This window comes from Phoxinus phoxinus, assembly GCF_949152265.1.
Source record: "Phoxinus phoxinus genome assembly, chromosome: 15".
Lineage (NCBI taxonomy): Eukaryota > Metazoa > Chordata > Actinopteri > Cypriniformes > Leuciscidae > Phoxinus > Phoxinus phoxinus.
In genome coordinates, this window is record NC_136890.1 from 17,212,329 (window position 1) to 17,230,653 (window position 18,325).

Consider the following 18,325-nt stretch of genomic DNA (forward strand, 5'->3'; position numbering starts at 1 on the left):
GCAAGTTTGAGCCAGACAGAACATTTGTTTAAGTAGCTACTTTTATTGTCTCTCGAAATAAATTATAGAACTATCCATTGACATAAATGGACCCTTAGCTAATCGTTTATAAGTAATACATGTTGCATCATTGCTAAACAACAATAAGTGTCGCTTGTACAGCCTCCCTCTATTGGACGCATCAGGAACAACAGGGGCGTAAAACTGCCTGGGTCATATCCAATATCTGCAGCCTCCCCCTACTCAGTGTAAATGCAAACTGGGCGCATCTCATTCTGAACAGTCAGACTGAACTGCACTGCTGCACCGTCATTTACTTGGACTGCAGGCATAGGCTATCTGGAGAGGGGAAATAATGTAACGCTTTAAAAGTAGCACGCAGTTAAAGGTATTGTTTGCAGATATTAACAATTAAAATTTGCGTGTTAGCGACGTATGCCATTGTATTTAGCGAATTTGGCCTATAAGTGTGCATTGTGTTGCCAAGGCCTACTATTCAATCAGTAGTAATGAAGTGAAGGGATGTTGCATCAAAGGAATGAGTCGCATCGCAGCTTCCCGAAGGCATTGGCTTCAAATCTTTAACACAGTAACTTGTTTTTCCATCTTGCCTACCGAATATTGCTTATTCATTTTTCGTACCTCAGAATAGCGACATCATATAGACTACACGACAACGTTTCCATATCGTAAAGGTACTGTTACTATTTCGTCTATTTTCAATTTTGTTGACTTCAGTGAGGTCTTTGTTGACTTTGACTTCGGTAACAAAACTTAGATTAAGGAAGCAAATCATGTTTACAGCGTAATGAAACGTGTTGACCACTGTTTAGGCCATTTTTTTTTTTTAGGTAGGCTTATAGGCTATAAATATATTTTGATTATTGACAAATTATGAAGTGTGAGATGATAGAAATCTTTTTAAAGTGAAATCGGCAACACTTTACAATAAGGTCTCATAATAAATACTTCAGGTAACATTACCTATAACATCGAACAAATAATTTTTACAGCATTTATTAAGTTTTCTTAATACAACAAATAAAACGTTTGATTTTTCATGTTGAGATTAACATTAACTAAGATTAATAAATTCTGTAGAAGTGTTTTTAATTGTTAGTTCATATTAAATAATGTTAAATGATGAAACCTTATTGTAAAGTGTTACTGAGAAATATTTTTTTTAACTATTGTAAATGTACTGTTTGTACTCATTTTGGTTTGTACTCATTTTGGTTTGTAGGCCTACTCATTTTGTTTTTTTTAAACCAACTTTTATACAGTTTTCTAAAAATAATGAATGAAGCTAAAATGTGTAATTAACCATCAAGTAAAAAAAAAACTTGAGTTAGAGTTGAATTTTGAGATGATTATTAAGATGGGATATGTTCTATCTGATCTGAACAAAACTTTTCTGTCTTCTCGGCCTTTTCTTGACAACAAAATAGCTTCCTGGTTACAGATATTATAAAAAATTTGGCAATAGTTCACAGACAGTTAAACCACCTACATATTTTTTCATTCAAAATGATAAAAATGTCTTTATTTTTTTCTTTAAAAAAACATTCCTACCTCTTGAATAGCCTTGTAGAAGTAACATTGATATAAACCACTGTAGAATCCATAATGAGAGAACAGTGTCTTCAGGAAGTTATTCTTTGTTGTTTATCATCAGTCTTCTTCAGTTGTTTTACGTGAGATTTCTTGTTGTTGTACTTGATTATTGTTGATAGTGCAAGACCATGACTTACATTACATAGGCCTACTTGAAAAACTTGAAAATTCGGTTTGATGACCCATGAAAAAAAGAAGTGAAATCTCAAGCTTTTATTTGTTTATTTGCAGAACATATTCAAACATAATCAGTAATTACTCACCCTTTAGAGAATAAATTTGAAATATTTCGAGAATAATGTTGACATATTTCTACTTTATTCTCGAAATTAGATGCTTTTATAATACTTTTATAGATTGTTAGATTTTTTTTTCTTCACAGATTCTTTTTACGTTCCTATCAAGGGAACTCCTGCTGCGTTTACGCTGTGGGAACATCTCAGAGTGTTGCGTCATGAACCACGTGTATAATCAGTCCAATGAATGAGCGAGACATCATAGGCGGGTGACGTCATAGACCAGGAAGCTATAAAGCACCCCTGAACACAGTGCGTGTCAGCTTCTGAGCCTTCAGCAAGCACTCTCTGTGTATCTGTCCTTGTTTTATCTATTGTTGTCTGTCAAGTTGCCATATATATATTTTATGATCAAAAAGAGCAAGCAAGCTTTGTGTTGTTCCCTGCCCACGTTATATCATGAGTGGGGACACACACATCAGCTTGTTTTGGGAGTGGAGCATGCCAACAGTCAGTTCTCAAGGGGACTGACTGGGAGCATTGCGAGAAGGGTCCCGCTGTTGCCGTGGCGCAGTGGCCACTCGCATTGTGGGGTTCGCAAACGGATCTGACAGTGGGGGTTGAGACGGGCGCCGCCCTATCTCAGCTTTCACCTGCCAGATCCAGTGCCTTATCTCAGGGAGAAGCATGCTCTGCGGTTTCTCATGCTGTGATTTTCCAGTTCCGAGGAATTGGTATCGTTAGTGTTTTGTTAAGAAAAAGAGAACAAAACTATTAAAAATATAATGAAAAAGGCAGATGTTTATGAGTTTTCAATAATAAATAAATAAGTCAGCTAATAACTCTGTAGAATAAAGAGGAGCTTATAAAAGGAGGTTTTATCTAGTGCTGTTGCTAAGTTAAATATGTACTGGTCAGCCGAACATTATGAGAGTGAGAATATAAGGAAAACTCTATATCTCAGCCTCCTCGTCGGGAATGCTGTTTTTTCCCTATCTCCACACTGAGGTGTCGAGATCGTGGAATAAACCGGTTTCTATTTTATGTGTTTAATCCCCAAACTTCTACTATAGTAATGTTATGGGTATTTAGTAGCCTCGGATTAAAGAGACGCTTTCAAGCTATCTCTCTCCTGAGTCGGCGTCATCATAACCCCGACGTTACCCACCAGCCATCATAAATAATAGATTAATATTATTAGGCAGCGCTGGTCGGTAAAGTATATAAGGACATAGATGAATGTAAGGATGTCAGCACTGACGCTATTCGAGAATTGCTTTGCACAACAGATAAACTATACCGGGGAGGGACGGTTTTGAGAAATCGTTTCTCCTCGGCGTCCTCTGGGGGGCGACTCTCTAGGAGGGTCACAACGCTGCCAGTTCGGTTGTTTCCTGCTGATGGCCACGGAGTGATATATATTAAGTTTTTCTGATGTAAAGAAAAATAAAGATAAAATATATCTGTTCTTCTGAACGCTCCGCTTTAAAAAAAACCCGAAGAAATGAACTATTCAGCGGCGTTCCAGAGGTTTCTTCCTCACCGATCTAATGTTCCTGAGACTGCTGGGCGGGAGTAGTCTCAGCCTACTAAAGCTCCTCGCAGCATAAAGTGCTGTAAAACAGAGCGTCGCCATTCGGGCTCATCCACAATCGAGGGGGACCTGGGTGGCGGTCGCAGTCTAGCCAGTTAGAGATATGCAAGATCTGAGGACTGTTTTATCTCTAAAATAGCTTGGAAGAAGAAGCCCTTACACAGAGGCTGCAGGCTTCTGAGGGTTGTCCCCTCCGGGGTAGTGATGGTTTTGAGAAATCGTTTCTCCTCTGCGCCCTCTGGGGTGCGACTCTCTGAGGAGGGTCGCAACGCTGCCAGTTCGGTTTTCCTGCCGGTTCGCCGTTTCAGGACACCGAGGTGTCAGCGTCCGCAAACGATCCTCCGAGGAGGGTCCTAGAGCAGTCAGTTTGGTTTTCTTGCCGTTTCAGGGCGCCGAGGTGCCTGCTTTTTCCAATGATCCTCTGAGGAGGGTCGTAGGAACTAAGCAAGTTAGAGGTAGGCAAGATCTGAGGACTGTTGTTATCTCTAATAAAACTTAGACAAGAAGTCCTGACGCTGAGGATATCAGGTTTCTGAAGGTTCCTCCGGGGGCAGGGACGGTTTTGAAAAATCGTTTCTCCTCTGCGCCCTCTGGGGTGCGACTCTTTGAGGAGGGTCGCAGCGCTGCCAGTTCGATTGTTCACTGCCGGTTCGCTGTACAGGGCACCGAGTTGTCAGCGTCCCCATACGATCCTCCGAGGAGGGTCAGTTCGGTTGTTCCCTGCCGGTTCGCCGCTTTAGGGCACTCGAGAGACTGGTGCCCTTAGTAGAATTTCTGGCAGCGTGGAAACTGCTGCCACATATTTCTCAGTGGGTTCTGCACACTATAGAAAAGGGTTTCAGAATTCCATTCGGTTCTCATCCGCCCAGATTTCTAGGGGTCCTCCCCACAGTGGTGGACCCCGAGCAGGCTCTGGTTATGGAGCAGGAAGTACTGACACTTCTGCAAAAGGAGCTATAGAAGGGGTTCCTCCTCCCAGCAGACAGTCAGGGTTTTTCAGCCGTTACTTCATTGTTCCGAAAGAGGATGAAGGGTTGCCTCCTATTCTAGATCTGCGTCAATTAAACAGCAGGTTTCAGAATCTCAAGTTCAAGGTATGCTTACTCTAATATGATTGTGTCACAGATTCAGTCCAATGACCGGTTTGTCACAACAGACTTGAAGGACGCTTGCTTATCTATCCATCCTCATCACAGGAGGTTCCAGAGGTTTGCTTTCAGGGGCGAAGCATACCAGTATCGGGTTCTTCCATTCGGCCTAGGTTTATCACCCCGCATCTTTACAATATGCGTGGATGCAGCTCTGGCTCCTCTGAGACTCCAGGGCAGCGGTTTTCAATAGGTGAGGCGCGCCTCCCCAAATTAAAATGCATCGTTTCCTTGTCCCAAGTCAACAGAAGTCAGCATTTAGGGGGGGGGAGACAGTCACAGGACCCAGCAAAAAACGTAGGAAATATGATCCTGAGTATTTAAAGATAGGTTTTACCTGGTCGGGGTCCGAGGCTGCACCTCTGCCACAGTGATAGCATGAGACCATGTAAAGTTCGGCGTCACATTGACACTAACTAAGCACACAAATTTAGCGATCCCTATCTCTGACAATACAATCCAGCGACGAATATCAGACATGGCTTGTGATGTCAAAGAGCAGGTCCTGGACTGTGTTCATGAAAGCCCCTTTCACGTTGCTTTCGTCAACGAAATTTATGACGAAATATCTTCATCAACGAACCTTTATCACCTAACGAAAACGAGATAAATGCTGGTCATGTGACGATGACTAAAACTAACTGTATAATGCAATATTCTTGACGAATAATAACGAGACTAAATGTGGTTTACAAAATAAAAACTATGCTAAAATGTCTCTTAATTTTCGTTGACCAAAACGAGAAGAGATGAAATGTTATGGCCTAACGTGATGACGAATGAGAGTGTTGTGCGTGAGCCCATAAATTTAAGCTTTGTCGGCTATGAATTCTGGTTTGCGATCTGGTCACCCGATTATCAGCGAATTTAATAATATTATTCCATTAAAATGTCTGATATATTTGACACATTCATAATCATTACTTTTGTCGGTTCTTTGTGACAGCTGTTATGTGCATTATTGGCAGCGTCACCCTCCGGTTACATGAACGCGTCACCATCACATCAGCACCGAAAAAATATTGGATTTTATTTTAGAGAATAATCGCACAACCTATTCGATATTCTATAATTAAATAAACTAATAGAATATAAAAAAATCGTGACTCATCCCTGCATGGAATCTCTTGTTTCTTTTCCCAAATCTTCACTCACGTCTCACCCAGTGATTATAAACGTTTCTTCATTGGTTCGCTTTTAATTAGGCCTATTATATTCGTATTTACTGTGGTAAAGTAGAAAAACGCTGAAAGACAGACAGCCTACATTTGTACTTGCATGTCAAATTATTTTTAACACAGTTTGTTACGAAAGTCCTAATCCCCTTCACCTCCACCTACTTGTGTGAGTGTGGGTTTTCCGCACTGACCCTGATTAAAAACAAATACAGATCAAGGCTCCAGGTGGAGGATGACCTGCGTTTATTTCTCTCTGGAGTGCAGCCCCGGATCGAACACCTCTGCGCATCAAAAGCGCGGCCTCGTTGTTCCCACTGATATGGACGATTAAATTGAAACGTACGTGTTGTCTTGAATGCATAAATTGATTGGGCCATAGGGTTGATGATGCTCTTGTATCGCAAATGACGTGAATGGCGCATTTTGTTTGTTGTTTAAATCTGAGGTTTTAGGTTGAAATCGTTAAAAAATACATGAAATACGTGAATCTGTTCGATCTGATAACATGCCTTTTAATGCAGTTGACTGTTAAATGTTATGTGTTCCGTGAAAAAACAGCGTTGTCGTTCATTGATCAGAGAGCTGTCCATTGTGCTGATTTTGATCGAGACAATGTGCGCTTTTTCAGCCGTCAGGTATCGTCGGCGGTAGCTTTGGCGCCGATTACACGTTAAAGGGTTTAGGCTACACCTGTATGCATTTCCCGATATCTTTGCTCCGGGGAGTTCTGGAGAGGGTTTGCCGGGTAGGGGCTCGTCTATTATTAGTAGCCCCATTCTGGCCCATACGGAGTGTGCTTCTCAGACCTACTATCCCTTCTAGATGGCTCTCCCTTGGAGATTCCGATCAGGAGGGACTTAGCGTCCCAATCAGGGATACAATATTTCACCCTCTTCCGGAGTTATGGATACTGTGGGCTCGACCTCTGAGGTGGCTCAGCTCATAGATTCAGGTCTCTCGATCAAGGTCGTGGAGACCATACTCCAGTCTAGAGCTCCCTCCATGAGAATACTGAATATGCATTGAAATAGAAACTGCCTGGTGCGGAGAACACCTTCTGAATCTTGTTATCTGCCCTGATGGTACAGTATTTTATTTCTGCAATGAATGTTTCTTTGCTGGGTTATCTCTGAGGAGAGATCCATAATTTAGTTTTCTCCGTGGTACATGAGGCTGAGGCCTGCATTACTTGGATTTGCACCTGGTATGGTGATAGTCTTTCTTCACCCCAGGCCGGGTTATATTCCTAGGTCCCTACTAAATGTGCGGGTCATTTGTGCTGCAGGCCTTCTGTCCTCCACCTAATACCCCAGATCAGGAAAAACTTAATCTGTTATGCCCTGTCCGGGCTTTGGGTGCTTATGTCCACAGAGCTGCCCTGTGGCATATATAAGAGCAATTATTTGTCTGCTTTGGGCAAATAAAAAAATAAAAAAAATAAAAAAGCCTTCACCTTTGGCTGTCCGGGCCCATTCTACAAGGAGTATGGCTGCCTCTATGGCTCTAATTTCGTGAGTTTCCCTTCACGCGGCAGGCTGGTCCTCACCGCATACATTTGTCAAATTTTATGACTTAGACCTCTCCACTCCTGGGGCTAGGTTGCTTGCTGCTTAGTGTGCGCAAGGACTTCATACAGTTATGGCGTAGTGGGTATGGGTTTCCCACAGCGGGAGTTCCCTTGATAGGGAACATCTCTGGTTACGTATGTAACCTTAGTTCCCTGAGAGGGAATGAAACGCTGCGTTCACCTGCCATTCTTCCTGCATGCCCTGATCGACATGCTTCAGGCTTATCGGAAGCTGACACGTACTGCGTTCAGGGGTGCTTTAAAGCTTCCTGGTCTATGACATCACACGTCTTTATACACATGCTTCATGACGCAACACTCGGAGGTGTTCCCACAGCGTAAACGCAGCGTTTCGTTTCCTCTCAGGGAACTAAGGTTACATGCGTAACCAGAGACGTTTTTGTTTGTTTGTTAGTTTGTTTTTAATATTTTGCATTGTTTTTGACACATTTCTTTGCTTTTTTCTACAGATGGAAAAAAACATATTTAAGGCACTTCTTTCACTATCATTTATTGTCACTGTTTTTGGCATGCTGGTTTTGGTGTACATGGACAGTCCTACAAATGACATACACTACACTCCTCCAACAATAAGAGCTCCTCCAACAAATAATAAACTAAAAATCCTTGAGGCTTTAAAATCGATAACGCCCATCAATGGCTCAAAGCACTTCATGGTGTCTGCGTTTATCGACCACAGACTGGACTGGGTCATTCGAGTCATCAGCATAATCAACAGAAACAGTCTTCAGCCACTTTACTGTGTTTACTGCAGCACTGAACATGACTGCAGAACTGTTCAGGCAAATGTCCAGATACACACTGACCATTTTAGCTTTCCGTATGGTGCCTCAGATGTGATTTGTAAAGGTAAACATGTGCAAAATGCAACACATGTCCTCATACTGTCTCAACTGACCACTGTCCTCAATCTGTCCTCAACTGACGAGAAAGATTCAGTTGACCCCAAGATGGAGTATCTGCCAATTCGAAATAAGGTGACAAGACAGACTTTCAAGTTTAACTTCACGATTTGCATCTCCAACCTTTTTGGTGACTACAACAATGTACTGCAGTTTGCTCAAACTATGGAGATGTACAAGCTTCTGGGTGTACAGCACGTGGTCATTTATAAAACCAAATGTGGACCAGACCTGGAAAAGCTCTTAAAACATTATGAAACAGAGGGGATATTGGAGATTGTTTCATGGCCTATCGACAAGTTTCTAAACCCATCCTCAGGCTGGAACATCAAGAAGCACAAGGGCGATATCCATTATTATGGTCAGTTAGTAACACTCAACGAGTGCATTTACAGGCACATGTATCAATCCAGGTACGTTCTCCTGAATGATATCGATGAGATCATAATGCCATACAAACACACCAATTTACCACGTCTTATGGAGGATCTTCAGTCTGCTCATCCCAACGTTGGGGTGTTCCTCATAGAGAACCACATATTCCCCAAAACACAGTTTGAGGACAGTGGGAAGTTCAAACGAGCAGAATGGAGTAATGTTCCTGGTATCAATATCATGGAGCACATTTACAGAGAACCTGGTCGAAAGAACATTTACAATCCCACAAAGATGATTGTCAACCCAAGGAAGGTGCAGCAAAGCTCAGTGCATTCCACTTTGAAAGAAATTGGAGGTTGTTACCATGTACCGTTTAATGTATGTAGGATTGTTCATGTGAGAGTCCCACTGCAGAGACATCTCACCAAAGGACAACTGTTTGTAGACAAAAGAGTCTGGGACTTTGAGCAAGAACTAATACCGAATGTTGATCACACATTGAAGGTTTCTGGTCTTCTGAAGGTTTCCAGTTGAAATGTTTGTATTAATGTAAATAAAGCCTAAACTGTATTGAAATTTAATTGTTTTTTTCAAATATGCCTTACTGTAGGAATTTGACTATTGAAATTTGCACTTAATATAAACCCAGTCACATGCCATTCAAAAATATTTGTCTCTGTCATGTCAACCAGCTACTCATGGTGGAGCAACAGCAAGTTAGCAAAATTAATATACTAATATTTAATACGAAAGATTATTGCAATCACACTGTGTATGTCAAGCTCATGCTTCAAGCATAAATCACTGAATTTGGGGGAAATTAAAATACAGTGGGGAGAACAAGTATTTGATACACTGCCGATTTTGCAGGTTTTCCCACTTACAAAGAATGTAAAGTCTGTAATTTTTATCATATGTACTCTTCAACTGTGAGTGACGGAATCTAAAACAAAAATCCAGAAAATCACATTGTATGAATTTTAAGTAATTAATTTGCATTTTATTGCATTACATAAGTATTTTATACATCAGAAAAGCAGAAATTAATATTTGGTACATAAACCTTTGTTTGCAATTACAGAGATCACACGTTTCCTGTAGTTCTTGGCCAGATTTGCACACACTGCAGCGGGGATTTCGGCCCACTCCTCCATACAGACCTTCTCCAGATCCTTCAGGTTTCGGGGCTGTCGCTGGGCAATACGGACTTTCAGTCCCCTCCAAAGATTTTCTATTGGGTTCAGGTCTGGAGACTGGCTATTAGGCCACTCCAGGACCTTGAGATGCTTCTTACGGAGCCACTCTTTAGTTGCCGTGGCTTTGTGTTTCGGTTCGTTGTCATGCTGAAAGACCCAGCCACGACCCATCTTCAATGCTCTTACTGAGGGAAGGAGGTTGTTGGCCAAGATCTCGTGATACATGGCCCCATAAATCCTCCCCTCAATACGGTGCAGTCGTCCTGTCCCCTTTGCAGAAAAGCATCCCCAAAGAATGATGTTTTCACCTCCACGGTTGGGATGGTGTTCTTTGGGTTTTACTCATCCTTCTTCTTCCTCCAAACACGGCGAGTGGAGTTTAGACCAAAAAGCTCTATTTTTGTCTCATCAGACCACATGACCTTCTCCCATTCCTCCTCTGGATCATCCTCTTTAGACAGGCCTGGACATGCGCTGGCTTGAGCAAGGGGACCTTGCGTGCACTGCAGGATTTTAATCCATGACGGCGTAGTGTGTTACTAATGGTTTTCTTTGAGACTGTGGTCCCAGCTCTCTTCAGGTCATTGACCAGGTCCTGCACTGTAGTTCTGGGCTGATCCCTCACCTTCCTCATGATCATTGATGCCCCACGAGGTGAGATCTGGCATGGTGCCCCAGACCGAGGGAGATTGACCGTCATCTTGAACTTCTTCCATTTTCTAATAATTGCAGCAACAGTTGTTGCCTTCTCACCAAGCTGCTTGCCTATTGTCCTGTAGCCCATCTCAGCCTTGTGCTGGTCTACAATTTTATCCCTGATGTCCCTACACAGCTCTCTAGTCTTGGCCATTGTGGAGAGGTTGGAGTCTGTTTGATTGAGTGTGTGTGCACAGTAGGGATGGCTGACGCGAAACACTGATCCGAAGCGTGATTCAAAACACCCATGTCACGTGACTACGGCTAAATGAAGCTTCGGGGTGTTTCCCAAGTGTTTCGACAGGTGGCATGGTCCGCCGTATCAGCGTTTGATTGACAAGGTTGGGCACTGACCACACAATCGCACATCTGTATAAAAGTGAAGTCAACGCATCTTGACCTCGTGGGGTTTTGTGAGAGGAGTTTGATTTTGAGATAGCGGATTATTGGTGATATAGTGACATTTATAGTGCTATTTGGTTAGTTATATTTAGGCTTACATTTACATTTACACATTGACTGATAGGCTAGAGACAGAGTATACACATTAATAGATGCATATATAAATATATATAGATAGACAGATAGATTCATAGATAGATAGATACATAGATAGATTAATAGATACATAGCCTATATATATATACATAGATAGATTAATAAATAGATACATAGGCCTATATAGATACATATACCGTATTTTCCGGACTATAAGTCGCTCCGTAGTATAAGTCGCATCAGTCAAAAAATGCGTCATGAAGAGGAAAACATTTTAAATATATAATTTATCATTATGTTAAAGGACAAGTTCGGTATTTTACACTTAAAGCCCTGTTTACAGATCGTATCTGATGACATAGAACGGTTAAGATTAAAATTTGGACACATACTCCTGTCCTGAGAATTTTAGGTTTATTTCGCTTTCCCCCCCACCCCCACAATGGTTGTCTATGTGCACTGGAACATTCCTTCCTAAAACACATTAAACTTTCGTTTACAAAGACGTCAAACTCATCGAGTGGTCAGGGGTGTTCACTGGTATGCTCACTCAAAAATCGCTGAAAAAGATGCATTCCAACAGGTTTTATCGTAGTTTTTGTTCAACTGAGTTGTATTGGATTCGCTGTGTGAGGTACGGTATTACTCCGCCGCGGGAAACGGAAATGGGGTTGTTTGTATGCTTTTTGTAGTCTTATGCAGTCGCGGACGCGGTATCGTAGGCTAAGCTATCTAAACAGCGCTCTTCTGCTTCTTAAGTGTATATGCCCGTGGTTTGCTTGCAATTGGCAAAGGTGCATTATCGCCACCAACTGGGCTGGAGTGTCTATTATTCAAGCTCTCAACGGAAGAATCACGGGTGTGACGCGTTTGGAAAAATAGGTCCACAGTTTTACAACTAATGGTAAAACACCTGTTGGAATGCATCTTTTTCAGCGATTTTTGAGTGAGCATACCAGTGAACACCCCTGACCACTCGGTGAGTTTCACGTCTTTGTAAACGAAAGTTTAAAGTGTTTTATGAAGGAATGTTCCAGTGCACATAGACAACCATTGTGGAGGTGGGGGGGAAAGCGAAATAAACCTACAATTCTCGGGACAGCAGCATGTGTCCAAATTTTTATCTTAACCGTTCTATTTCATCAGATACGATCTGTAAACAGGGCTTTAAGTGTAAAATACCGAACTTGTCCTTTAAACAGTACCGGGCTAATTGCACTCGCCTGGGGAATACCATTGTCTACATCTAATTCCATAGACACCTCTGATCCAGCCTTAACTTTAATTTTCCTACCTGTTAAAAAGTCCATAATTCTATTATACAACCTTCCTCCAATACCCATACTACTTTAAAGGGTAAGTTCGGTATTTTACACTTAAAGCCCTGTTTACAGATCGTATCTGATGAAATAGAACGGTTAAGATAAAAATTTGGACACATGCTCCTGTCCCGAGAATTTTAGGTTTATTTTGCTCCCCCCCCCCCCCCCCCACCCCCACAATGGTTGTCTATGTGCACTGGAAGATTCCTTCCTAAAAACACATTAAACTTTCGTTTACAAAGACGTGAAACTCACCGAGTGGTCAGGGGTGTTCACTGGTATGTGCACTCAAAAATCGCTGAAAAAGATCCATTCCAACAGGTTTTATCTTAGTTTTTGTCCAACTCCATTAAGTTGGATTCGCTGTGTGCTGTACGGTATTACTCCGCCGCGGGAAACGGAAATGGGGTTGTTTGTATGCTTTTTGTAGTCTTATGCAGTCGCGGACGCGGTATTGCAGGCTAACCTATCTAAACATTTTTACAAGATCGAAGCTATCTGTGTCAACTTTAAAATGGATTCCGAGACATTTATATGGGAGGATGACGGTTTTGAGATCGATTTTGATGGACAGGGTTACAGGTTTGAGCCTGAATATTCAGAGGAGGAATTTCTGCAAAGAAAGGAAGAGTTTGAACGGCAGTTGACAACGGAGTCCAGTGTTACGCCTGTTGCCGAAGCTGCTGCTGTCTCAAGGCTTACAGGCACTTGGTGGTGTTCCTGTCGAAAGTGTAGACAGATGTCTACAGAAGAGGAGAGTTTGTGCTGCACCGAATGGGACCTACTGGTTACAGAGTGGATGGAGAATCTAAACGTCTCCGTTGACAAAACCGAGGTCTCGCCGACTTGTGTCACATATCGTGATGTTCGGGATTTGCTCAGGACACACCTGTTATCGAGACATTCTTCTACGTCCCGAAACATAATTGGAAAAAGCGTCCTAGGCCAGAGGGGTTGAATGGCCAGTTATCAGATCGGTAAGTAATCTTAGAGTAATTGGCTACTTCATGATCGGTAAATCTGTTATCGAGAGTAACTTAGCCTAGCCCACTTTTGATGGTAACCAGCTCTCAACGGAAGAATCTGGGTGTGACGCGTTTGGCAAAATAGGTCCACAAAAGCTAAATAAACCTAAAATTCTCGGGACAGGAGAATGTGTCCAAATTTTTTTCTTAACCGTTCTATTTCATTAGATACGATCTGTAAACAGGGCTTTAAGTGTAAAATACCGAACTTGTCCTTTAATAAGCAGTCCTGCCCACCACTAGTGGACAGGTGTCTTTTATACAGGTAACGAGTTCAAACAGGTGCAGTTAATACAGGTAATGAGTGGAGAGCAGGAGGGCTTCTTAAAGAAAAACTAACAGGTCTGTGAGAGCCGGAATTTTTACTGGTTGGTATCCACACTTTTCGCTCCGTACACAAAATGGCGACCGTTGACGTTTGAACCCTAAGTGTGCGGGCCAGTACTTCCGGTGATCTGACAGCTAGAGCAAGAGACAACAGCGACCAAGTTCCATAACTAGAGAAATAATTTTTCACAATGAGTGTTTTTAGGATGGGAGACAGCCTCAGCACTTCATTGTTGTGTGCCGTTATGTACCATTTGGTCACGTTACAACAAAGTCAGCTTTCATGCATTCCCCATTGACGCTGCAGTACAGGCTGAGTAGATGCAGAAGATCCAGGGGGGTGACTTCAACCCGACCAAATTTTTAAATGCATATAATTTTCTGTGTATTTCACCTGTGAGTTTCTATGCTTTCTTTTACTGCATTTATTTTGTGCAAGTGAGATGAGTAAAGAGCATCTGTTTCATAAATAATTATCTGTGTGGTGTTTAAAAGCAGCGCATACAGTATTTTACTACGTGTAAAATATACACAAACTTATAGTACATTTTTGTGGTAACGTTACCTACAGTTAAATTGTAGCCTATCACAGGGCAAACGTCACGGGGTATTTTATTTAACAACTCTAATAGTTGTAACTATATTTACAGTTGGCATAATTGTCATTGTGTATGCAGCATAAGTCCAATACAATCTTCTGTTCGTGAACCGTTGTATTTCATTCATTAATCTGACTATGCATCCGTGCATTTAATTGCCATTGGCTTGTGTGATAGTAATGGATCTTGGTAGTATTTTAAGTTATATAATTGATTCTATAAACAACTATAAAAGGTAATGTTCGGCTTTCTCCGGCTCCCTACACCGGGCATAATGCGAAACCGGAAGTGTCTAACCGCACACCATAGACAGTATATAAACTGGACACAGCGACCCCATAGGTTTCAACGGAGAAAAGTAAAGTCAATTAGAAGCACTCACTTCCTGATGGCTGGGCGAACTGCCGTCAGCAACCTGTCTGACAGCTGTAGGTATTCTAGTAGCTGTGCCGAGAGAAATCTGAATCACTCCCTTCCGATTCTCGGGGAGAGCGTGAGTATTAGCTGTCCATGAGCTAGCAGCAGGATCAACTGTATGACTCTCTAGGGCAGGGGTCTCAAACTCAAATTGGCTGGGGGCCACTGCTGTGAACGAAAGTTCATAGGAGGGCCATTTTAACATTCAAGCACAACAAGAAAGCGCAGTATTATTCTGGAAATTTATTTAACTTGCTGAAATGTTAGCTCTCATTTACTTCAGATTATGTAACATATTTCTGTCATACTTAACAATTTTTTTTAAACATCAATATATTAAACATATATTTAACAATATATAATATAATTTTAACAGTTAGTGCAACCTTTTTTCCCTTACTTTACTTTAACTTAAATAACTTGTCAAAACATTGCACTGAACTAACAACATTGCAGTGAACTCATGCAATCCCTGAATACATTTGCATTTTGCACACTATTCTATTTCTTGCCAGACACCTGGCAGCGCTTCTGCTCACACAACTGAGCCACGTTTGCCCTGATGGAGGTCACAGTTGAAACCCTGAGTACAGCTTCAAGATGGGCATCACTAAGCCTGGACCTGTACTTGCATTTATTGAAGTTCATAGTTGAGAACAATTTCTCACACAGATATGTGCTTCCAAAAAGGCACATTACCCGACTGAACACTTTGGACAGCTCTGGGTAGCATGGAGGTAACTCTCTCAAAAACTGTCCAGTCTTGTCTGCTTTTCCCTGTGCCTCTCTGAATTTAGTTTTTAGCTCACTGTTGCACTGCAAGTCAATAAGCTCCATTTGCAACACACTTGGGACAGTCTCCACGTCAGCTGAGAAGGGATCTGCGAACAGCTGGAAAGTGTCACGGTGTGACTTGAAGTCAGCAAATCGCTGATCAAATTCCTCCAGCAGGTTGTCAATAGCAGAAGCATATTCATCACCACTGAATGCTGTGCCCTCCTCCACAATAGATCTGCATGTAGTGAAATGACAGAGGTTTTTTGCAGAAAGCTGAGTTTTCCACAATCTCAGCTTTGTGGAGAAAGCTTTCACACTTTCATATGCTGCTGTGATGAGCTGACCAGGACCCTGGAGCTTCAAGTTAAGGATGTTCAGCTCCTGTGTTATGTCCACTAAGAATGCAAGGTCCATGACCCATTTAGGATCATCAAATTCAGGAACATCCATTCTGCCATCTTCCATGAATCTCTTCACCTCTGCTCTTAAGTCAAAAAATCTCTTCAGGACATTCCCCCTGCTGAGCCAGCGCACCTCAGTAAAGTAAAGTACATCGCCATATGTTGACTCAATTTCTTCTAAAAAGGCCCGAAACTGGCGGTGCTGTAAACTTCTCGACCTGATGTAATTGACACATTTCAGGACAACAGACATGACATGTTCATATTTCAGGCATTTGCTGCACAGAGCCTGTTGGTGTATAATGCAGTGCAGAACAACTGCTGGATCTGCATTTTCCTCTTCTAACTTCCTTTGTACCAGCGCTACCAGTCCGTTTTTTTTGCCGGTCATAGACGGGGCTCCATCAGTGGTAATGCCCACCAGTCTGTTCCACGGCAAACCAGCGCGCTCAATCGCGTCGCACAGCTGCTGAAATATATCGTTGGCTGTAGTACGGCCATGCATTGGACATAAACTCAACAACTCCTCCGTCACTTCAAATTGTTCATTAATACCCCTGATGAAAATGGCTAGCTGCGCAGTGTCTGTTTTGTCTGTGCTTTCGTCGAGCGCCAAAGAGTACGCAGTGAAAACACTAGCTTTGCCGCGCAATTGATCATAAATGTCACTCGACAACTCGCTAATCCGCTCGGCCACTGTGTTTGCAGATAGAGAGAGATTGTTGAACAAGCCCTTCTTTTCTGGACATAGAATCTCAGCGACTTTTAACATACAATCCTTCATAAACTGCCCTTCAGTGAATGGCTTTCCTGCTTTAGCGATCAACTCACTCACCACATAACTTGCTTCAACTGCAGCATCAGCATCCTTTTTGGCTTTGTGGAAAAGGCTTTGCTGGGACGTTAGCTCTCTCTTCAACTTCATGGCTGTTTTTTCTCTCTCGTCTGCCTGGTACTTCTCATACTGTTCTCCATGTTTAGTTGTGTAATGACGCTTGAGATTATTTTTTTTTTTATGCATTCACGTCTTTTAATTTTTTTATTATTTGTTTTATTTTATAGAATCGTGTTTTTGTTTCAACTTAATATGAAGTGATATTTTAAATTGGCATGAACCAAAAAAATTAAAAATAATTTAAAAAATTGTTTTGCGGGCCGGATTATGTTATATTTTTTACATCAGTCGCGGGCCGGAGGGAGGGGGAGGGGGAGGGGGAGGGGGGGCCGTAAATGGCCCGCGGGCCGGCAGTTTGAGACCCCTGCTCTAGGGCTTCTCCCTAGACTTTATCAGACTTTATGCCTCCACGTCCCCCCGATTGCTTGTGAGCTTCTCTGCCGTACGGTCATTTCTCGACTTGTGCAACAGAGTCGCGCGGTTATGACGCCATCGCTAGCCTATTTTTACAAAAACTGCTTCTATGGGGCCATACCGTAAGATACAAGGTAATGGAGCCTTTTATACATTTTCGTGTTTCTTTAGAAATAAACAATGGACAAATGGAGTCTTTAAACGCCTCAGATGTAAAGTTATTCGCAGTCAAAGTGACGCCAAAATGAATGGGAGTCAATGGAATGCTAACAGCAGGTGGGGGTCCGCTAATCAATGGCGGCGCCCGGGGAAGCTTCAGTTTCCAGGCGGATGGATTACCCCCTTGCCGCACACTCGCTGTTCATAAATCCAAAATGGCGGCCACGTGCAACTAGTCCATTCCTGCGCTCCATGACGCTTTGCGCGAATTATGGGTGTAACTTCCATTAAGCTGTTAACAATCAGTGAAAAGGCTCGCTCTATGAACGCAATTTAAGAAAGTGTCACCATAAAACGACGTTAATCTACTCACCGTTCAAACATCGAACATTAAAAGGAAATTTAAAAGTGTAAAAGCATCAACAAGGTAGGCCTACTTTCAACTGACCAAATAACCCCAAAAGCGCTCTTTGGTTAAATATCACTGTAATATCTGTAACTTATGTTGCCTTAATCAAAAATGTTCATTTTCAGCACTACGTGTTACTATTTCAAAATGATTTCCATCATTTTGACAGATTATAAATTGCATTTACCTGTGAAAACAAACCTGGAAAGAGACGTGGATTTGATGAGAATAATGAGAGAGATTATTCACGCATTTCAGTGAATTATTAATGGAATATAGGCTATCATAAATTAAAATCCGGAAACATACCATAAATGCGCAGCCTATGTTGTCCTTTTTCATACTTTTACAGCGGATTGCAAAGGGAAAAAAGAAAATGATCACGAGGAAAAGAAAGCAGCGACTGAAAAGAGCTCTTGCATAGGCCTATCTTTGTTATAACATGTCACGTTAAAATACCAAGTGTATGTGATAAGCTTTATTTGTTTGGCAAACTTATGATTTCAAAACAGCCTTTTTGAATGGAAGTTCCCCAAACCGGAAGTGCAACCC

At 42.0% G+C, this 18,325-nt stretch overlaps 2 protein-coding genes across 4 annotated transcripts; one reads left to right on the forward strand and one right to left on the reverse strand.

Moving 5' to 3' along the window:
* Positions 1 to 250: 250 nt before the first annotated feature.
* Positions 251 to 9,507, forward strand: LOC307011340 (uncharacterized protein). 3 transcript variants are annotated; one of them, XM_079636869.1, is made up of 3 exons: positions 286 to 388; positions 648 to 695; positions 7,808 to 9,505. In XM_079636869.1, exon 3 carries the CDS (start codon positions 7,808 to 7,810, stop codon positions 9,170 to 9,172), a length of 1,365 nt encoding a protein of 454 aa, XP_079492995.1. In that variant the 5' UTR covers positions 286 to 388; positions 648 to 695; the 3' UTR covers positions 9,173 to 9,505. The 3 variants fall into 3 exon arrangements, with proteins under 3 accessions (XP_079492996.1, XP_079492997.1, XP_079492995.1); XM_079636870.1 differs by having other exon boundaries at positions 251 to 695; positions 7,808 to 9,507; XM_079636871.1 differs by lacking the exon at positions 648 to 695 and having other exon boundaries at positions 253 to 388; positions 7,808 to 9,507.
* A 5,712-nt stretch (positions 9,508 to 15,219) lies between these two features.
* Positions 15,220 to 16,821, reverse strand: LOC307012238 (general transcription factor II-I repeat domain-containing protein 2-like; the record flags this gene model as incomplete). Its single annotated transcript, XM_079638659.1, has 1 exon — positions 15,220 to 16,821. One exon carries the CDS (start codon positions 16,819 to 16,821, stop codon positions 15,220 to 15,222), a length of 1,602 nt encoding a protein of 533 aa, XP_079494785.1.
* Positions 16,822 to 18,325: the final 1,504 nt, after the last annotated feature.